Below are 23,577 nucleotides of genomic sequence, written 5' to 3' on the forward strand. Positions count from 1 at the left end.
CACCACCGTAAGCTAATCTTTTTTCTTTTTTACTTTTCTGTGAAGAACTGCTCGAACTCTCCAGCAGAACATCTGCTAATATTTATTTTTTGTTCTTAAGGGCAAGTTTAACAGAAATTGTAATCTATTCCTTGCGTGTTATAAAACAAACAAAGCATATGCAGTAATGCCTATGCCTATGAGTCTAATCATGACTAATTTGCATGTCTTATCGCTTCGCATTTTATTGCTTGCAACTGGCCGGTTATAGCATATTAACGTATACCGATGTGCGTTATTTTCAATGACATACATTCATAAAAATGAGAGATAATGTTTAAACGACCAATAACGATCATTCGTGATTGATTGGTGTTAATGGTCATCATATAAAATCAATGTTAATAAAGCAGACATTTGATATATATATATATACGCATACATATATTTGAGATATATTTGATCACAGACTACAGTAATTCTTTGGAAATGTTCTTACATAACAGATAAATCTTATGTATAAAGTTGCTTAAGTACACGAATCACTTATTCATTAATTCATTCATTCATCTCTGTTCTTAAATTAAGTTTTAATAAAAAGCTCTTTACATTCGCCCCTTTCAAGGTTTTGCTCGAGAACTTGATCTAATGAGACCATACGTCCCGTACGGAAATATTCTTCAATTTCCAACAAAGTGCGACCTCTTGTCTCTGGTATGAGAAAATATATGTAAGCCACACCCACTAAAGATATACAACCATAAAAGGCAAACACATAAGCGGTGCCCATAACAATCACCATAGATGGGTAGAGTTTGACAACCGCGAAAGAGGCGAGTAAACCTAAACTCACTGCTAACCCCGATGCAGTGCCACGAAAACGTTGCGGAAACACTTCCGAAATCATAAAAAATGGTAAAGTCAACAAGCCCATGGTCGAAAAGATGATATGCATAACGATACATACGGCAGGCAGTACCGAGACTCTAGCAAAAGCCTTGGGATACCAACCAGATAAAGCCAATAATAGCATACATACAGTCATCCCGGAAGCAGAAAACATGCCAGCAGGTCTTCGACCCCAACGCTCGAATAAAGAGCTCATAAATAAGGTGGTAATTATACGAGCTACGCCCACCATTACAGCACAAAGAAAGGGATCTGTGGACACTCCTGCTGCGGTAGCAATTTGTACAGCAAACACAACAACAACCACTATACCGGAACATTGCTGAACGCCGAAGAATCCAATCATGATTAACAAAGGCTTGTAAACTTCAGGAGCACATACGACCTGCAGTAACGACTCTGTTTGAGCCGTGTTCCGGCTTATTTCGGAACTACGTTTGATCTGATTGAATTCATTTTCGAACTCCTCACAGTATGCGATATCTGAAGGAATTAAAGTAAAAAATGAGAATTATTCTCTTAGTTTACACGCAGGAGTTTACCATTCATGTTAAGACCGCGGAAATATTTTAGGGATCTTCGAGCTTTTTCCAAGTGCCCTTTCTGCATTAGCCAACTAGGTGTCTCCGGCATAGGTAAGACACATAACGTGGAAATAATTTGAAAAACAGTCGATATTATAGCGATCAGCTGCCAATTGTTCTGGAAAGGAAACGGGTATTTAACGCAAAGTTTCTCAATGTATGGCTTCGACACTATTCACTTACCCTGATAAAGTAACCCAATATATACATGAATAATATACCGGCTGCTATGCCTATCGAAGTACCCAATATCAGACGTCCTCGTATTCGCGGCAAACCTATTTCTGCCGAATAGACCCCCACTGGCGAGAGACAGAGACCAATCATAACACCTAAGGAATTCGAATGAATCTTTTAAGAATTTGTGTGTTTCGATAGGCAAGAAAACCCTGCTTAAATATTTATAAGGAAGTAGAAAGATCCTTAAGACAAAAACAAGTAAGAACATTAGGGTCGAGTAGCTCCGACCATTAATTACCTTCCCCCCCTCTACACCGCTTCCCCTAGCACCACTTTGTTTTGGTAACAGTGCACCAAAAATTACACATTATTTTCGCGCAAGGACCTACTTTTCTAGAAAGCCCCATCTTAATACACCTTTGCCACAAGTGTCATAAGGTGCAAAAAATTCACTATAATCGTTTCTCCCCTCCAAGAATGAGAAAGACTGTCGCAACATATAAACTAGCAATGTCTTCACATATTTCTCGTGTACTTTTAAGTTAATTGCTTCAATACGCAACAATCGAAAACAATTTTTGCACAGTTGAAAGATGATTTCAAATAAAATTTCAACAGCAACAATTGCTGCAACGAAAGGGAGTTGTTTTAAAAGAAAACATGTACAAACAATTTTCTGAGTAAAAGCTCAAGAGTAATGTTTTTTAGCAAAGAAAAGATATATGTCTCTTGACTTACCCGATAGAAAACGAGCCAATAACATTTGTATTAATATTGTTGTACGGTCACTGTACATGGTACAAGAAGCTAGTAGAGCCCAACCTAGAACTCCTGTTATATGGGTGCCTAAGATGGTATTCTTACGCCCGACACGATCCAATAAATAACCAACTAAAAGGCCACCTAAGGGACAAGCCATAGTGTTGATAGAAGCTGAAGGAGATAAGAAGTAAGAACTTTTTATTTCTCTGTCTCCAATTCTTTTAGAGAATAGCGCTTCAGACATACAAAACCAACTGGCTTCTTCTATCGTGAGATGAAAACTTTCATTAGCATTAGTTAATTGATCCAAGGTTACCGACGGCAATGCAACTGCCATGCCCGCACCCAAGACACCAACATTGCCTAAGAAAACCATGAATTCCTGACGCCATACAGCCTTACTACGCTCTCCCAAGGGTTTTGTCCTTCGCGGCTTATTGAGGCCCTGGCACAATATCGGTGTAACTTGTTCATCATTTTTTAAAGTTGTCTTATCATCACTAAAAGGCGCACTAGACATGCTGACAGCAAACAGTTGGAACTGAAAAAAAAGACTGTTTGCAATCAATCGGCCAGGCACGCACTCAAACAAAGTCTTTGTAATGCGGAGAGTTGTTAAGAAGCAATTTTATTAATCACGCTCACTTAGGTGCACGAATTTATTTATTTATTTTCAACTATGACGTAAGGAGATAGAAGGACATATATTATATGTATATATATATATATATATATATGTTTTTTTTTATTATTTTTGTTATTTTACAAATTTTACATAATTTTCAAGGATTTTTTGTTATCCTTCTTTAAAACCGTCTTAGTTGTGTTAAGTGTGACAATACGTTGAAGACTGCTTGCTTGATAAACATTCTTAAACAAATGGCTGTCTACTGTGTTCAACATTTCATTAAATGTTTGCATGTATTTTGAGATCCAATTCACATAAATTGCCAGCAAATTTAATTTCATTTGATTTCTGCACTTGCTTTCATCAACGGCGATCGTTGAGTTTCAATATTTATATGTGTGTCTTCACAAACTTTCATATACTGTTTATGTATGTAAGCATGGGTGCGCATGTGTTTATGTGCATCTGTATGAGCGATCCAGAGTACAAACAAGCCAATAAACCACTTGTTTGTATTCTAATAATTTCAATAACATTTAATATTTCTGGTTTTATACGAGTTTATTATTTACCCGAAAGCAAAAACTAAATAAATAAAGAAATTATAAAAAATCAAAATAAATCATTTCCCTTGAAATTTGAGTTTCACGAGCAGATCGTCTAAAGCGTCGACACCTTAAACAATAAGAACAATATCCAAGTAATTATTTGCTCAACAACTACACTACCGTTTCCACCGTTCGCCTTTAATAGCGAACTAATACTAAACATGAACTTGACAATAATTTCTTTACAATATCTCTGTTACGACAATTTCTCTCGAAAATATCTATGTTTTTTCCTGTTTGTTTTTTTTTTCTTTTCTTTTCTTTTCATTTTCCTCCTCGGTCTATTATTTTCTCTTATAACGGTATATGGTTGACATGGGCAACCAAAAAAAAAAATAAAAAATTAAAATAAATAAATAAATGAAATAAAGTCTCTCCTCTCTTGTGATATTTACATCTGGGGAGACCGGGAGAAATACAAAACAATTTATTATATGCTTTTGCCATATTTCCTATTTATTTACTTTTTTAATTCTATACCAATACTAATAAAAAACATACAAAAAAAAAAAAAGAAACATATTTTATTGAAACACATACATACAAGCACGTACAAACATACGTAATATGAAAAGTTCAATATTTGTATAAATAAACATAAACAAAACAAATGCAATTGTGGCGAGAGGCGGTAGCGCTTTTGGCGGTGAATGCTTGCTGAAAACGTTAACAAATTTTCTAAACTCTGCTGATAATCGGTATATAAGAATCAAATCTATAGATAGTAACGCGCACGCGACTTAACGGAAATTTATAAAAAAAAAAAAAAAAAAAAAAACAAGAAGAACAAAAATGTTTCACTTGCCAATACGTTGGAAGTAACTTATTGCTATTATCACTAGTAGGTCTTCTAATTAAAACTGCGATAAAAATTATGGGAATAAATTCCACTGACTTAACGAACTGTTTTTATTAAGGTCAGCAGAATTTTTTGCAGGGGAGCGGAAAGGCAGCACGCATGTTAATTTCATTCTTCTGAGATAATAAATTCTGTTCGCAAATAATATTATCTTTCAGTCGCGACGACGTCGTGCAATGCTCTCTAAAGAAGTTTATATCTACAGCATACACATCTGAGGACAAGGCCAGTGGTCCCAATTGACATGAATCTCTCGTTCTCATCTTTCAAATGATTCTTTTATTAATATCCATCATTGATTACAATTTGTAGCAAACTCAAGGTATGGCTTCTAATTATTGGATGAAGGGATAACATCTCTTTCGCAGCCAAAAGAAAAAAAAGCTAAAGTCATTTTGACACTTTTTTTAGAAATGAAAGGAAAGGCAACCGAATAATAATATTCGAGGAGATTATTAAGCAAATATTTAAATATTAAAATAAGCAAGCAAGAAAACTATATTCGGCCGCAATCGAATCTTTTATACCCTTCGTCACCCACTGTTATCCTAATAAACACGAAATAACTGAATTTTCATGCGCTATAATATGGGAGGGGCGCGGTTGATTTTTTCTATTTTCAGAGTTAGAGCACGAATTTATATGATGTGTTACACATTATGAGTAACAAGCAAAAAATACGGAAAGCAAAGGTGTACTCGTGTGGGCGTTGCACATCCGCCTTTTCATCGGTTTGCAGGGGATATGTTTGTTTCTACGAGCTGGGGAATGTTTACCGCAGATAATACACAACTTGGCAGACGGACTCGTGGACAGACAAACACACGGACACGCTTAGGTGCATTCCAAATTTGAAACTGATCGAGAATTCATTCACTTTATGGGGTTTTGAAGATAACTTCTGCACGTTATTAAAAAAAGCGCAATTTTAATACACTATAATTCTGAATGGGCGTGGCGGACTTTGTCCATTTTTGTGCGCTTATCAGCTGTAGTTTACGAGTAATGATAAAAAGAACTAATTTACTGTTTCTTTTGAAAGACAGAGTTGCACTCAGTTTAACTGATGTGTCCTTCCACTGATTCTGAACCAACTTGTGTGCAACAACCTTCGATGTTTCTGTCACTATTTTAAATCGATAGATTCGTTTTTGTTGCCACGAAAATGTTAACAAGGAAAAATACACCGATGGACACACAAACATGCTTAAATCGATCCAGAATTTGATGCTGATCGAGAAGATATGTGCTTTGTGGGATCTCTTCTTCTGCAAGTTCCAGACGTTTTGACAAATTATTAAGAATTAGATATTTTGTCTATATAAAGATTTTCTCTTCATAGGCTCCTGCGTGGAGGTCCAAAACTCAAATGCTCCGAATTTAAAAAAATTACAGTTCTAAAGCTCTTTTGGTCATAAACCGCTAAAAATTGAACTTCTTTGCAATAAAAAGCCTTACTTTTCACGGAAGCCCTTATATCACGGCGGGTTCAAAAACTTTTTCAATACAACAACTTTTTTCCAATATAAAAACATTTTCAAAATATGACGTTTTACGTGGACCGGTGGCAAAAATCGGCTGATTTGATCCACTCCTAACACCTTTGGCTTAAAACCCCTCTACGCCCTAAGTCTCGCCAACGTATCGCAACAATGGCGAAAATTGCCGTAAATACAAATAAAAAAGCACAGAGACACACCAACAAATAATTTTAAATGGATTCAGTAATCTATCTGAAGTCTCTCTAAAATCCTTCTTAGCGTTATTTACCCTCTACCATAAACATCATGTTTAACGTATGACATCGTATTAAACCAAATACGGAAATAAAACGATCTTTCCCAATAAAGGGCCTCTAAGAGAATATGTCCTCACACTTGTCTGCCTTTGGTGTACACATAGAAGAGAGTAAAGCGAAATACCAACCAAAAGTACGTATGCAAGTACATTTCAATCGCTTGAAGAGTTAGTGCGCAAATCACGCTCCGTTACAAGTTTCAAATAGATTCTGACATCTAGAACTATATAGGTGATTCCTAAACGACTGACTTCAGATTTTTTGATAGTGGAAAAATTTTTCAAGCAAACAAAAGCCCTTCCTGACCGTATGTGCAGAAATAAAACGTTGACGGTTGATATCTTAGAGATAGTACATGACATGATAACTCTAATTAATACGAAAGCATTTAATGACCGTTAAATTAGCGGCAGTGATAGAAGCCAACTTGTTTCATGTCGTGACGATTTTGAATTTCTCTCTAACCAGCAAACGGAAAGCTTTCTTGAAGCGTTTATGTATTTAGTTACACTCTAACAATATTAATGACGTAACGACAAATGTTTACTGTAATTTGATTATAACTTTCTGAAATGAATTATGGTCTGTTTTGCGGTTGTTTAAGTATTAATTGATTAGCACAACACTAGGCAGCAACAAATTACACAAATTGAGAGCCACTTATCATTATTATTTAATTAAATGTAAAATATTAATGAGAGTGAGTACGCAAGACATCAAGGCATAAATAAGGAAAATCATTATAGCCGGGCGAGGCTGGCCATTAAATACCTTGCACATTTCAATATAAATTTATATTCTTGAAGCTTCTTCCGAACCCAATCAAAGTAACGTTGCTTTCATACACTTTACTAGGGTAGTAAGTTGAGCTGGGAGTTGAAGCTATCAAAAATCGGATTTCCTGATTCTTTAGTCAAATGGTGTGCGTCGTGTTTATCTAATCAGAAAGTCGTTTGAGTTCGCTTAATTTTTGTTTTACTCATTAACGATCGTCCCGCTGTCATTCCGCAGGGTAATGTTACGGTGTATACAGACGACGTTGAGCTTTTTCACTCTATTCCAAATTTAATGAATGTAGAACTTTTTATTGCTGATTCGTTAGCATTGATAAACTAATGTCACCGAACCTTTTCAAGTTCAAAAAATGTCATTCTCTAGATCATTGACCGTTGCGTACACCTACACGATCGATAGTCATAACGTTGGGGATGTGGTATCGTACACTGATCGCGGTATGTCATTCCACCCAAATGTGAACTTTAATCTCCTTGTTTAGTCAATCGGTATGTGACGCCTGTAAGGCCGAGTCCGACTTGTCGGCCAGATAGAAAATAGTACTAGAAAATATGGCACATGTTAGGAATATCCTTTGTGTTTAACCTGATAAAGTGGAACTTTAGTTTCCCATTTTTGCTCGCTCAATTATATTTAAACACTCCACATGTTTCTTATACCTACGTACTTATTTAATATTGTAGGGCTAATTGCATACATTAACAATAGGATTAAGGTTGGGATAACATCTACGTCTGCGACATAATGTCTTATCACATTTTGGTTTTTCTTAACTTTTCCGCTTTATCTTTTGAATTTAAATGCATTGACCGCATTGAAAACCGGAAAAAACTTTTTGAACATAAATACTAGAATCCCCTATGGACAAAATATAGAAAATTTCATCCTTCCATAATTCATAACTTATGAGCAATGAGCAAAAACTCACAAATTTTTGCCTAGGGGAATAAGGATACTTTCAGTCTGTGCTTGACTGGATGCATGTTCTTCGACCGGTTTGGCCCATTTTTAATGAGAAATTGCGTGAAGGAACTTCCAATGTCTCTGGCAAATTTGATACGGAATTCGACGCTGATCAAAAATACATATTTAGTTCATATCGGCCTTAGTGGCTTCCTTTTGGTAGTTGCAAACATTACGACGAAACGAATATACTCCAATGCTTCGATGGCTTAAAAAAAATTCCATACAGGTTTCAATTTGCTTGTTTGTTTAAAATAAAAGCAATTTTTATTCTGCTAGAAAATATGGATGACACTTAGCTGTAAATCTATGTAGTCAGACACAACATAATTTCTATTTCACTCGAGCGTCTTATAAGAAACCCTACCATTACCGGCACCAATACGAAATGTACGTAGCAGAACATTATGAAAGTAAACAAAGCTCAGGTTTTAGGAAACTAACTTTTGATAAGATTGTGCGAACATAGACTTACTGGACTTCACATTAACGGTTCGAAATTCTTGGCCCTACAGCATGCCGAGTGAAAATATACTAATGGGAGAAATAAAAAACAGTTCAAATGGCATAAGCTGGGATTAAGGACTAGTTTTTAATATTTTATTTATTTAAACAATGTAATAACAAGGCCATTGAATGGTCTACCTCGCCCCTTACAATTATTCGCTCGTCCCGGCAATAAGCCACCGAAAAGTACACATTATTTTCATGTAAAGACGTATATTTCATGAAAGGCCGCATATCGGACGATGTCCAAAAGTATCATATGACGCAACCTTCATTTACTTCCCAAAAATTGTACTACTTCTTAATTGCCGCCATAGGAAACTTCCATACAAGGGTTTGCTTTTCATGATAATCCTCATATGTGCTTCAAATTCCCGACTGTTACCTTTTTGGCTTAATTTGCTACCATGGATCAATTTTCTTCGTAAAATATTACAAATTGAACGTTTTTCTGAGCAGTTTTATATAGAGTGGGAGCCAAAATATAGACCGATGTGAGCCAAATTTGGTCCACTTGACTTTTATTTCGAATTACTATCAGGAACAATTTTTCATCATAAAGCATTAATAATTAGATTTTTTGGCATGCAATGGTTTGCATTTCCTGAGAAGAGGTCCAAAAAATAGGCCTACGTAAGCCAAATTTGATAAGGTTGACTTCGTTATCAATTTGCAATTATGCCGACTTTTTAAAATAGAGCACTGAGTGTTCGAGAAAGTGGATAGATCTAGACCGTTTTCAACAGTGTTCCTCATTGGATTCAAGCACACCAGTATACCAAATTTCATCAATATAGTTCTAATATTGCTACCCGTAGTTTGAACACGAATTTACATGGATAAACATCTGACGGACAGACAGACAGACAGATAGACAGACGGACAAATCGGCTTAGATCGATTCAGAAAATGATTAAGAAAATTCTGAAGCGATCATTATAATAAAAGGTTACAATCCCACCTTTTGTTATACTCCTCTGCGTGTTGCACACGTTCGCAAAAAGTCAATATACTCTGTATCACAAGTGGTGTAGGGTATAATAGTATAATATAAATAGACGCCGCGTACAATAACTCATGTGCGATATCGAAAATTGGATAAAATATGTCAAATATATATATGCGTGAGCAAGTGTAATTAATAAATATACAAATAAAATAAACAAATTAAAACTAAGATAACAAATTTCTTCTCATTTGTTGATACGAGAATTTTATTGAAATTTGTCAAAGCATTTGGCGAACATGAAATTCAGAATTCTTCAATGCTTCAATACTTCAAAATAAACGATGAAAAGAAAACAAATTATATTTGCTACATAAATACTCGCTGTTTGGTCTCTTTCCGTACATGCACACTTATTTGCATACCATAATTCGTGTTCACTTAAAAACACGGAATTGTGTACGCTTCTGCTTTGGAGACGTTGGAAAGAATGCGACGTCGTATTAAGAAACCGTTAACAGAAACCTTGCCGAGCAAGCGTGCAAATGGCTGCTAATTAACAGCGTTACTGCTGCTATTGATAACGATGCTTACAGGGTACCCTAGAATATACTAATCTCAACAAAGCAAATCTTGGAATAAAGTGCCGGCACATATGTGTACATCGGTGTCTCTGCTATACAGATATTTATAAAATTCACCCCTTGTTGCAGTATGAAGGCTCTTGTTTTTTTAATAGCCCTCGGACATCGGAATGAATTCAAGAAATGGACCCATCACATGCATATTTCGTACATGTAATTGACGTTGCTAAAATAGTGCTCACTGATTCTTCTTCAGGAATATTTGTGGTTCAGTCCCAAACTGGGAAACATATAACGAATAGTCATAAAAATAGCGCAATGCCATACATTTTTAATCGTCTCCGTTCCTGTTCCTTGAGAACCACGTCAATACACCCAATTCCATTGAGCTCGTTCTAAAATTTGTGACTTGCAGACTGAACACAAAAGTACACGCAAAAATATTAGACGCACGGAGGGACAACCAGTTGAAAGGATAATTCTTAACGACGATTATAACAAAATAAGTAAGAATGCTGTAGTCGGACAAGGCCGGCCGTTACACAGAGTACACCACTTCGCTTGGTTGAAAATACGCCAAAAATCATATTTTATTTTTGCGTAAATGCATAATTTTTTTGAAAGCCCTTTTATTGGAGCACAACCAAACATCAACGTGATCTAAATTTGACAAACTTAATTTGCTTTTTAAAGATTTTATTACTTTCCAATTGCTCCCGTCATAGCAAACCACAGAATAGTATTTGTCGCCCCAGAGAGGCTTGCTTGAGATCCAATTCACATAAATTCAAACATATTCTCAGATGGTTGGCATTTTTATACAATATATATGCTCGTTCTTTAAAGGCAGCAAATTTTGTACGCTTGCTTGCTTGCACGAGAGCCCAGGGTGTGCGCCTATGTGATTCTCTATGATCGATTTGCTAAGGACAAATTTTCATCCTAAAATACTACAAATTAGACCCTCTTGGTTGAGACCCATTCAATTCCATAAAGGATTATCCCAAATTAGTTCATTTTAACATGTGAAGGGGGCGTAGGAACTTTTATATGGCAAGATATTCAAAATCTTTCACACCAATTTGGAATTGCGAAATACTATTACTACGAAATTTTTGCTGCGAAAATCTAAAACTTACAATATATTTTCTTATAACGACTTATCGAGATAAGGAGAAGCTCGAAAGGTCGAAAAGGTCGATGCGATCTGAACCATTTGCAATAGGGGTTGTGCTTGCGCCAAAACAGGTCAGTGTACAAAAGTGCATCGAAATATATCGACAATTGTGACCTCTACATATACACAGGAGACGTAGAGATACACCAGAGGGACAGATGGATAGGCAAACCTACATCGATGCAGGAAATTTATTTATTTATGATTCAGAATCCGTTCCCGCAAGCTTAATATCCCCTACACCACAAATGGTGTAGCATGCAAAAAGTGACAATATACAATTTTAGAGAATAATGGACGTAAAAATTGTCCAATTCAATCCATGTTTTCTAAAGTTCTTTGCCCTGTTGACGACACTGGTGTATAAAATTTCATTATGGAAAACAAAAGTACGTGGACTTCAATTGGGCAGACAGACAAACACATATAGATAAAGCAATTCAGAAAATAATTTTAAATTTACTTATATCATGTATTGGGCATCTATAGCAAGTCGTGCTTGGCGTTGCATCATACGCACAAAAGTTAATATATCCTTACCACAAATGGCGTAGGAGACATAGTAATGCGCAAACACAACTTTATTTCCATTAGATTTATTATTCTTAGATAATCATATAATGAGCTTTTAATTCTACACAATTTGAACTCTGTGAAATTTAAAGATAAATATTAATATTTAATTCGTAAAATTTATCACAGTCTAAGATAAAATAAATTCACTAACTTTATTTCCCTAACGACTATAATTTCTTGCGTAAATCATTCCATTAATTTCGTTTACTTTATACAAATCTCACGCATTTCAACTTGAGTGGGTTTAAGGGGTTTTTTCATTCTAAACTGCTCTTCAATTTCAAAGAGAGTTCGGCGTCTCGTCTCCGGCAATACGAGATATACAAAAATCATAGCCGCAAATGAGACTGCACCGTATACTACAAAGCAATACTCATTTCCAATGGCATCTTTCATTCCGGGATAGGTTTTAGTGCAGAAAAATGCCGCCAATAAACCGAAAGCTACTGTCAGGCCCGAAGCACGACCCCTGACATGTTGAGGGAATAACTCGGATATCATGAAGAAGGGTAAAGTGAATATACCTAAAGTACTTAAAACGATAAACGATACTATGGCAATGACAGGCAGAAATGGTATAACACGAAGATAGCTTTGTGCCGCTAACAAAATCATACAAACAGTCATGCCAGCGGCGGAGATTATACCAGCACGACGGCGACCCCACTTTTCCAACAAATACGCCATGGGGCAAGTGGTTATTAAACGAGCTAACCCAATCAGAACTGCACACATAAAAGGGTCCATTGTGACTCCCGCTTCTACGGAAATTTGTACCGCATATACTATGATAACAAAAATGCCGGTTAATTGCTGAAAGGTGAACATTCCGATTAGTATTAGGAGAGGTTTGTAAACCTCCGGCAAACGTAAAGACTTCCAAAATGAAGGCATTTTTTGACCTTCTGCCAAATGAATATTCTTCTGCAATACATTGAATTCGGCCAATACTTCGGGATGTGTGATAGTCGCTGTAAAAGATTGATTTCAATAAACTTTTCAATACAAAATTTTAAAATGTTGAAGGTCCAACCTTTCTTATCCAAGCCTCTAAAGTAGTTTAAAGATTTACGTGCCTCCTGCAAACGGCCTTTCGATATCAGCCAATTCGGTGACTCTGGCATGGGTAGAACGCTCATTAATGCCAACACTTGGAAGCCGGTGCATATCCATCCTATTAAGCGCCAATCGGTACGTATGAAATAGCCCAAGACGTAAATCACCGTAATACCCAGTGATACCGAGATTGAGGTTCCCAAAATTAAACGGCCTCGTATCTTAGGCGTGCTAATCTCTGCAGAATAAACGCCCACCGGTGCGCTGGATAAGCCATGAGTAACACCTAAAATAGCAAACGATTAAAATAATTGAATTTGAGCCCAGCTTTTAAAATCTTACCAACTAAAAATCTTGACGCCATTAATTGAAGAAACATAATATCATTATCTTCTTTACTGGCTACGGCTAATAGAATCCAAGAGGTTAAACCTAAAATATTTAAGCAATATATGGTACATTTGCGTCCTAGTTTATCCAATAGAACTCCCGACAATAATCCACCTAAGGGGGCCGCCAATAAATTAAGAGAAGCTTCAAATAGAATTTAAAATAGAAGTTGAAACACTTTGACTCTGTGATAATCCCACAATTCCTTAACTTACCGAACCATGTAAACTGCGACTGTGTTAAGTAGACCTGCTCGGTGGTATCTGTCATAGGCCTCTGTGTTACTGTTGGCAAACCAAGACCCATACCGATAGACATAACGCCCAAATTACCGATAATAACCATAATTGTTTGACGGTTTAAGGCTCGTGATTGCTCACCTAACGGCTTAGGTTCATATGGATGATTTAAATTTGATGCAATACGCGCTTTTGTTTCGTCATTGTGCAGCGCTTGAAATTCTTCCTTATTTGGGCCACTACCTGCCATTATGAAAGCCAATGAACACTTAGCTGGAATAGAAGTAAACCGTTCTTATTATTTGAGAATTTAAAATGTAATAATTAAACTTTTTTTTCTTTTTTTGAAAGTTTCATCATAAAACGTTAAAAATTAAACCGTTATGGCATACGAGGGTTTGATTTGAAAGCTGAAGTCTTAAAGCGCTAGCATCTAAGACTAGCGCCTTTTTTATTGTAAGCTTTACCGTTCTTGAAATTTGAACCTCACGACCATTGAGTTGTTAATCGAGATCCTTCGCCTAGTGCTGAGTAAAAAAGTATTTCTAATCTTTTTAATGTATGTCAATGTTATATATATGCGTAAAAATATTAATGAATTATTATGTATAAAAAGTATTTATATATGTTTATAGTACATAATAATACATTCAAAATAATTATATTACCCAGGAACAAAAAAAAAGTTGCATATGCGCATAATAAATATATACGTTTGCACAAATATGTACACATAGATATGTATTATGTATAACAAGGTCTTATTCGGCATGCGTACGAACGTTGTTCTTTGGATACGTAATGTTAAACGGCAGTCTGCGTGAGCCATCAGCGTAGAGTGCAAACTGTGCTGCTAACATACGTTAAAGCAAATTTTACGGCTACACTAAAGTGTTACGCAGACAGTCCTATCGTATTCTTCATATAAATTTCCTAAAGCATTGAAATGCTTTTATTAAAATGCATTATTGCGAATGCAAAATTAAAATAAGAAAAGACTATATAAGCTCCACATAAGACTACGCTTATTGTAATCATCACTGAGAGATGAAAGTTGCAATAACTGGTACGGAAAGTTTATGCATGGTATAGACATTTCCATTCCATTCTGCCGAATTAGCCGAAAAATCGAAATCGAAATCGAAATTGAAGCCATGCTGGTGTTAAATCAATATAATTTCATCCACGATCCGTTTTTCTTCCAGATGTAGATCCGTCATTTTTTATAAAAAATTATCAAAACTCCTTAAAATGGCTGCAGCATAGCCATCGACATGTCGGATATTGACGGAAAATTTGGTCTTTTGATCGATTGTATTTGCTTAAAGTAACCATCTTCCAAATGAATATATATTGTTTATTTGCATATATAAAAAATTTCCAAAAATTTAATACAATGTACTTTTTTTATTTGTTTAGTATTATCATTCATTCAATATAATGAATACTTGTTATATGTGACGCATTCACACAAGCAAGTGCTACAGTAAATAATATTACGAAAGCATACTTACTGCGTAAATGAACTTTTATGTGTGCAAAATTATTTGTGTCATTTGTAACCGAAGGCTGACTATCCGCGAATCTAACTGACCCCCCCTAACTTGTGGTTCACTGTGTAGAAAGCTGTCTTTTTTCTTCTTGCTTGGACGTAGTGCCAGCTGTCTGGCAACTTTCGCATTACCCTCCACCGCCCCCAGAGATAGAGCCTTGGAGTGTTGACCACCCACTATATCATCCCACGCCCCCACCGTCTTCGAATTAGATTAAGGATTCGATTGTCGCCTTCTTGCGGCTTTATATCCTGTCTGACGGTTCAAAGGCTGTGCAATTTCAACAGCAGTCTTGGCGGAAATAATACCCATCCACCTGATATTGAAGGAGCAATTATGTATCCGTAGCAGCAAAAATGCAAAAACTACTGGCGGAGTATATTACTGCGATGTCTGCAGATTGAAGACTGCTATCCGGCAGCGAGGGGACAACGAGTCGAAAAAAAGGTGAACCTATATTCAAACGTAGACGAGTGGGTATGCAGGATAGGCAGGAACTCCATTTTTTCCTAACCCAATTATTCACTGATCATAGATCATTTTTCGAGTTACTTGCGTTATTTCAACTAACGAGCAGATAATACTTCCGGGAAACTATGATGCACAGAACACTGGTTTTAGCTATCCAGCCTGAGCATGTTTGAGAAGCGGGCTTTTCAAATCTCTGGAATTAGCGGTCATATTAATGGATACCGGAGAAAGGGAGAAATGCGTCAGTTTTTTCCCGGGTGCACTTGATCCAATTGCATAGCGATTAATTGGCAGTGCGCTGGCACTCCGTCGATTAAAAAAAAAAACAACAACAATTTCTTATAAACCAAAGCATGGCAAGAGGGGGGGACTTCATTATGGGAATCATAGCTAAGCAAAGGATTCTCTCTCCCTCTCTCTCTCATAGAATTCTAAGTGTAATTGATATGGACTTGACTAAGGAGAGAAGACGGATAAAACGGTTACATTGGCCCTCATTCCCGGGAGCGAAATTATACAGTTCGATCTGTTTTTATTTGAAAGCAGTAAATAAAATTTTTAGTTTTGCCAAAGAAAGGTCAAATTTGCAATGCGTAGCATTGTATATAGGCTAACATAAATACAAAGTGAGTGTAATCAAGTTATGTATATCCAATCTGATGGTGGGTATTTACAAAGTCGATAAACGCCGGACTAGACTTTCTTTCTTATTTTGTTTTATTTTATCTCTTTGCGGGACAATTAATAATATTCGTTATCAATTCGTATTCATTAAGAATGCGAAACAAATTCATTTCGCCTCGTATATGCCTCAATCTATATTATGCGTGCCCAGCAGACGTTTCAATTTTATGGCCAATTGTATCACTTAGCAGTAATAATAATAATAGCAATAATAGTTTCTGAAATTTCTTGATTAAAAGATAAAGTAGCCAAGTGGTGAGTCGAGTGCCTGACACTTGGTGAAAATTGTTTATATTAACTTTACTTTTTCTAGCGCAAATATTGCTTACAATGAAATGCTCACAAATGAAATGTGTATTGGAATTGAAATGTAAAGGATTGCACGTGAACTTGAGAAAAACTTTCGATATCTGCGGCGTACTGCATAGCGCTAATAACATATGCATCATTAAAAAGAGAGAAATTCTAATAAATTTCATATCCACTTATTGGATGAAGCCTGTGAGGTTAAGTAAACAGGAAACTAATTACATTAATTATATCCGGCAAATGCTGCTGCAGTTTATTAATATTTTATTACGACCGCATAATAAATATATAAAAAAGGCGTTTAAAAAATTTCATAACTATCACTTAAGTTTTATGGCAAAATAAAATAGAAGACAATTGTTTAGGGCATCGCAATATAACACACTGTCATTGGAACAACATTTTACACCAGTAATATAAAAGAAAGCCATTGACAAAAAACAAAAAAATAATAAATACACAGGAGAGCTAAGGTAGCCTTAGCGTTTTAAGTCAAACTCTTAAAGATTGCATTATGCAAAGGAAAGTAAACCTGAACTTAACACAATTTATACGTTAAATGTCACCACGAAAAACATAAAAAAACAAATAAAATAGGTAAGAAAGCCGTAGCTGGGCAAGGTCGACTTTTAGATGCACTACATCACTTCGCCTAATGCAGTCATTCACTCATTTTTCTAAAAGCACGCCAAAAATTATGCATTATTTAATTTTTATGTAAATGCATAATGTTCGTGAAAGCCCTCATCTTGGAGAACACCAGCTAACGTTATCCAGAGTTAGCGAACTTAATTGCCGAGCTAAAGTTTTTGTTAGTTTCCAATTGCTCCCGTCATAACAAAGTCGGCATGCTACTTATGCCGCCGCTGCTTAGAGCCTAAAAAGTAGATCTAGGTCACCAAAATTCGCTGCAGATAATTTGCTGAGAAATAATTTTCATCATAAAATTTTCAAAATTAGACCTTTTTAGCGTATAAAGACTTATGTTTCGTTAGATGCTTTATACGAATCGCGATCCAAACGATATATGTACGTGGACTGAATTCCATAAAATTAATTTTTACATCCTATTATTGTTTTAAACGAATTTTCGTAAAGAAGTATTGCATATTAGGCCTTCCGTAGGAAGCGTTCGAATGCAAGGGATCCGAAAAATTGCCACATCCGATCCTAAGTAGTCACACCTAAGTAGATTCCTAACTGGAAGGACGATATAATATTACTGAGCAGATTTTATCGGTGAATTCTGGGAATAGGACTAATTTTTCAACGAGTAATCAAAGTAAAGCGGTACCAGTAGGGGTCCGAAATATTTTGAATTGCAACCTGTTGATTGAACAGCAGAATACATGGACAGACATCAGAGAGACGGACAACCCTAGGTGTAATAAAAGGTGGGGCCTATTTCAGATCCTTACGTACGCACTAACACAATACACCTCGTACCACGGTTGGTATTAGGCATAAAATTTGTATCTGAAGTGAAAGTAGAGTCTCCCAAATGTTTTGCTTTTCAACTTTCGACACAACGTTAGGATAGATGTTAAGGCTTTTGTTCATTCCTAACACGCATTTAACCCGTTGCAAGCGTTTTACGTACATACATAACGTTTTTTATGCTTACTTAGAAATGTTACAAACTGAATTACAATATTAGAATAACTTCATGCTACTGTATGAATATGTAAATAACCATATACGAGAAACTGAACAACTTGAAGTGCCGACTTCTGAGCCCTTAATAAACAAAATGCTTATGTGATTTTACTCCATGCTCTCTCTCTCTAATCCTGTCAATTTTTTTTTAAAAGCAAAGTAAACAAACTGTTAAAATAACTAAAACAAAAAATAAAAATAAAATACAATATAATTAAATACCCAGTAAAAAATGAAGATAATACAAAAATACAATCAACAAATTTAAGGAAATCTTAAGTAGACAGCATATGTCAAACAATGAATGTCTGCGATCCTCCCCCAACGCAAAACGCTTTCAAATAATTACAAATCTCACGGTTAATAATGAGGTTATGTCTGTATTCGCCAAACCTTGTTGAAAGCGGCTAAGATTTTAACTTGACTGATATCAATTGCGGTTCTTCGAGGTATAAATATCAACATCAAAATTTCGATTCAAACCGATGCAATTAGTCATTAAGTCAACATTGCGTTCATGCTTGCATTTATCAATGATTAAAACTTTGATTTGATTGACGTCAGTTACGACTGATCGATAACAGCAAGGAAGCTTGTAAGGTCAAAGTACAAGCATAGAAACTTCGACTCTAATAGGAGCCATTAGGCAGTCAGTGTTTTGGTTATGTTTTCATTCGTCACATATCGCATAGAAACGCTTAGGAAAGTTTCATTTGATCAGCTAACAAAAGTTAGGGACATTTTAGCGACCATAACATACGCATCGAAAGCATAATTCAAAGTTTTGATCACGTGTTCGCACGTAGTATTGGAACAATACCGATTTTACGTAATACCTAATGTTAACGGTATTTGTTTATTTCTCTCAAGTCTCTCAAGGAATTAAGGTCAATTTTATGTAAGAAGATCTGTTTCTAATGAAGAGAGGGACAGACCGATTAAGTTCTTGATTTGCGAAACGTTCGTTTTTTTTTTTATAAAATCTGGCCTACTTTCCATATCGAAGAGTCAATAGATAACGTATCAAAAAAAGCGTTATCGATGTTTAGCAGATTTTTAATAGATTACATCCAAGAGTGTTATCCATAAGTTTTACGCAAAGTTGGATAAACTAAAAACAAGCCAAACATTCAATTATCCCTCCTGCAGACATAATCACAAATTTTTATCGCGTCACTTGCAATACTATAATGTTAAAAAGAAGTTAAAACATTACCGTCCGATCGTGAAACACTTTACGTCATTATGTTCCAAAATACTAAAAATTATACCTCGTTGCCATATAAAGACCTATTTTTCATTAGCACTCTTATGACGAAAGAAGATTCGAAAAGTAATGCAATTATTTCAAATTTAGCAATACAGGTGTCTCTCATTTAACACGGTTAATTCGCACCGTGTTGTACGCAACTTATTTATTTATTTAAACTAAAATGAATTACAGAACAATATAATTTAAACTTAGATATAATATAAAAATTAAGGCAATGTGTACCGCATCGTATCGAAACCTGTGTGTGTCATATCAAATCCATAACAACTTGCTTTCATATGAGAGCGTGGGCCAAATTTATATAGCAAATCACTGTTCTAGATCGATTTTCATCACTTGATATTGCAAGATGAGCCTTACAAATCCTTATTCTTTATGAGAAATATGGGCGGGATTTCAAAAATTAGTTCTATCAAAGTTTAATATCTCGAAATTGGCCGAGATATTTATAAAAATTTATGAATTTTTTTTGTTTAAGAACTGTTCAAAATAGAGCGTTAAAGTACGGCTTCGCCCGTACGGTGAAGCCAGTCATCTGTAAATTGAGCGCAGAAAATACGGCGGGCAGAGAGACAAGGGTAATAAGCGGCGGATAGACGTACGGCTAGACGGGCAGACAGCCGGATGGACAAACGGATGTACAGATGGAAGGACAGAGAGACGGACAGGTGGGCAGAATGGTGGAGGGGCAATCGAGACAAACGGATCGATAGGCGGAGTGTTAACCGGACGGATGGAAGGAAGAATAGGCCTGTGGATAGACGGCCACACAGATGGAGAGACAAATGGAAGGACATACTGACGGGCAGATAGTGTTAAATCCATGCTGAAATGAATCTGAATTGCTCTTATCTGAAAATGTCGTGGATTGTCTTGCATACATCCGTACAAACTTAACACACGCTCATCTCAAGCGGTTTGAAGTGTAACAGTAGGCGAACATATTCAAAGGAAACCTACACGTTTTTTGAACATAATCGAAACGTTATTCTTTTTAAGATTTCTTCGCCTAGTTACTTAAGAAAAGTGGACAAAGAAAACATTGCTGGTCCTCCTCGTCTCAATTTATTATAATTATTATTATTTTTTCATTTTAATTTAGACAAGAAAATATTTTGTTATTCGCGAAATTATTTAAGAAAAGCAATCAACTTCTTGACTTGTTTAATTAAAAAAAAAATAAAATTTGCATAGCACCAGATCGGAACTGAAGTTCATATGAGCGCGTTGGTAGATTACTGTTATCAAATAATTGTTTTTTTTTTTGTTTCTTTTTGAAACGTTAACTATCAGTCTTCGTCACTGTTTATTTCTTTTTTTTTTTTTTTTTAGTAACATTAAATTATTATTATTTTTCTTTTTTTTTTTTTAATTACTAATAATTCACCTGAATCATTATACTCATAATCGTTATCATCATGAGCATCGTCATCAGCTTCATCTCATCAAATTACAGATCACCGACAAACTATTTATTTGCATTTAGTAACAATTATTTGCTTTGTTAATATTGAAAAACAGAATGATTTAAAAGAATACAAATTTTTTCGAAATGATTTAATTTGTTGAAAAATTCATGACACGATTAACAGCTAAAAGTAAATATCAGCAACAATAGTAAACAACGTCACGACACATGCGAAGAGACAAGTGGTTCAACTTAAACAACAAAAGAGAAAAAAAAAGCACTAACATCTACATGAAATATAACCCGTATTATCAGTGAATGAAATGCTGCTCACTTCTAACTCTAAATGTTTCTAACACACTTTAGAGAAACTCCAAGATATCTATATAGAGACATATGGCATTAAAAGACCAACCGGCTCAACTGCTTTCTTAATATGGAAATTAGTAGACCACTTCAACCACTTCTATGCTGTTATAATAATCGAAATGAAAGAATGAATAATGAAATCTTGAAATGGGAGATGTGTGTTTCTTGAAAAATGCCTTATTTTTATATTTATCAGTTAGCTTTTAGTTTTTGTTCCTTATTCATATTCTACGGAATTCAATGATATATTTTTTGTAATAACTCTTTACCTCTTTTTTTTTTTTTTTAAGTTGCTGCAAAAGCTGCTAAGCGCGAGTGTTTCTTTGAGGCGCGTTTTTAATATTTATTTTTTATACTTCACTTTAGGATTTCGTTGTTTATTTACTTATGTATGTTATGTTACGTTTATTCTATTTTCTATTTTACTTTTTATTGATTGATTAGTTTTTTAGAGATGCAACCGTTTTGGTTAAATTGTTATGCACAACTAAATGCTTTAACCGAACGATCACCGCAATATACTTAAATCAAAATGGGCTTGTCTTGTACTAATACAAGCACATACACACAAACACTTGCAATTATACATAAGCACAAATTATAGAAAATTATTTTCTTCCAGGCATAAGCCTTAGCACAAGTTTCAATACAAACAGCAACAACAGTCTTTTACGTTAATCACCACCAATCTGAGAGTTATGCATAAATGTGTGTTACTATGCACATATGCCTTATTACACTATCAAAAAAAAAATCTTCTCTCTAATCAACTATTAAAAAGGATTTTATATAGTATGTTGAGTGTGGTGAGCCGTTTGTAAATCCCTATGAAATATATCGTCATTTCATATATAGTATAAGCTTTTCGTAAAAAAAAAAGTATCTTATTTTAAAGTTACAAAAAAATGCTCTTATACCCTTTTCAAAGGGTAGATAAGAGACAAATAAAATCGTGCAAAAAAAGAAAATCTCGTACACACACAGAATATGCATATAACTGTTTTCAATATTTAAGTCAAACAACTTTTGTAAACCGACCAAAAGGACGGGAAAAGAAAACTGAACACTAACTGGACAACGAGTGTGTGTGTATGTGAATCCAATGTTGTTTATATATTTTTATAAAACCATGACTGTGCTTAGATGCAACGTCACACTTATATCGCATTGCGTATACGCAAAAATTAGGAAAATAATAAGCTGAGTACGAAGTTTCTTGCAATTTCTCTATTCTTTCTTTGTTTTCCATAACCCATTACGTCGCGAATCAAGGATCTCATAATGTACACATATTCTTAACCAATTTGAATGTTAATATTGATTTACACATGTTTGTGTGTCTACTAGCATACATTTTTTCTTTGGAAGCGCCCGTACGTTTGTTTGTCATTTTCATTATATCACATCTAATGACTTGCTAAATGAATCCAATAATTCGCCCACAATTGTGGGCAGGATATCATATTTGAAGTATGCGACACTATATATAATATATATAAAGTATATGGGAGTATGCACGAAGTACATAGGACGATGTACTATGTGTTTGCGCGATAAGCAATATATACAACACGATATACAATTTACACGTTAGGATATATGATGTATATAGAACGATATATGATGTTTATATGGAATGGTATAGGAAGTACAATATGTGATGTACATGGCACGGTATGCGATGTACAACCGAATATGAGATATATCCTATTTCGCAATCATATACGAATCTAGAGATAAACCTAACGTTAGATGTCAAGGTAACGCAATGTTGGACAAATTCGAACGAATCTGATATCTTTTCCTTTCCTTTCCTTTTTTTTAGACTACATCCAATTTAGCTTTTCTAGAGAGTCTATAAAACAATTTTCATACAAATCGTTTTTAAGGGAAAAAGTTGACTTATTATCATATATTATGCTCCATTTCTAACCTTTCAACGTACTATGCTCTTTCAAAGGTCTCATATTCAAACTCTTAAGAAACAACAGAAATGGTATTCAGTCCTGTTTTAAGAATTAATTCAAAAAAAAATATTTGCTCGACTCGTAATCTATTAATCTGGCGAACAACAAACCGCCCACTATCTTTAGGCAGACACTTTACATTTGGTTTGACTGAGTAGACTTCCGCCCAAAGTTTTACTTTAGATGTGAACTTTCATATTATACCATAACCTAATCCAACTCCATAAGCTTATCATAAGAATCGCGCCCATATACAAATACTTTTACCTGAATTTGGTTGCTTCCTAAAACGTGCCCGACGCCTTCAATTTTCCCAAAATTTCAAAGGTAACAAAGCTACTGACGTT

The 23,577-nt window shown here is 35.2% G+C and overlaps 2 protein-coding genes across 5 annotated transcripts; both read right to left on the reverse strand.

Annotated features, from left to right (window-relative positions):
* Nucleotides 1–504: 504 nt before the first annotated feature.
* Nucleotides 505–3,659, reverse strand: LOC119636419 (facilitated trehalose transporter Tret1). 3 transcript variants are annotated; one of them, XM_038031740.1, is made up of 6 exons: nt 3,615–3,659; nt 2,661–2,955; nt 2,391–2,585; nt 1,656–1,804; nt 1,431–1,590; nt 505–1,371 (listed from the first exon to the last, which is right to left on the reverse strand). In XM_038031740.1, the coding sequence occupies exons 2-6, from the start codon at nt 2,932–2,934 to the stop codon at nt 563–565; spliced, it is 1,587 nt and encodes a 528-aa protein (XP_037887668.1). In that variant the 5' UTR covers nt 2,935–2,955; nt 3,615–3,659; the 3' UTR covers nt 505–562. The 3 variants fall into 3 exon arrangements, with proteins under 3 accessions (XP_037887668.1, XP_037887669.1, XP_037887670.1); XM_038031741.1 differs by lacking the exon at nt 3,615–3,659 and adding an exon at nt 3,190–3,600; XM_038031742.1 differs by lacking the exon at nt 3,615–3,659 and adding an exon at nt 3,060–3,074.
* An 8,192-nt stretch (nt 3,660–11,851) lies between these two features.
* LOC119636420 (facilitated trehalose transporter Tret1-2 homolog) lies at nt 11,852–21,754 on the reverse strand. Of its 2 annotated transcripts, none has more exons than XM_038031743.1 (5): nt 21,533–21,754; nt 13,517–13,813; nt 13,254–13,445; nt 12,889–13,197; nt 11,852–12,826 (listed from the first exon to the last, which is right to left on the reverse strand). In XM_038031743.1, the coding sequence occupies exons 2-5, from the start codon at nt 13,788–13,790 to the stop codon at nt 12,060–12,062; spliced, it is 1,542 nt and encodes a 513-aa protein (XP_037887671.1). In that variant the 5' UTR covers nt 13,791–13,813; nt 21,533–21,754; the 3' UTR covers nt 11,852–12,059. The 2 variants fall into 2 exon arrangements, with proteins under 2 accessions (XP_037887671.1, XP_037887672.1); XM_038031744.1 differs by lacking the exon at nt 21,533–21,754 and adding an exon at nt 20,874–21,346.
* Between the last annotated feature and the right edge of the window lie 1,823 nt (nt 21,755–23,577).

The sequence above is a fragment of the Glossina fuscipes genome, unplaced genomic scaffold (assembly GCF_014805625.2).
Source record: "Glossina fuscipes isolate IAEA_lab_2018 unplaced genomic scaffold, Yale_Gfus_2 28, whole genome shotgun sequence".
Taxonomy (NCBI): domain Eukaryota; kingdom Metazoa; phylum Arthropoda; class Insecta; order Diptera; family Glossinidae; genus Glossina; species Glossina fuscipes.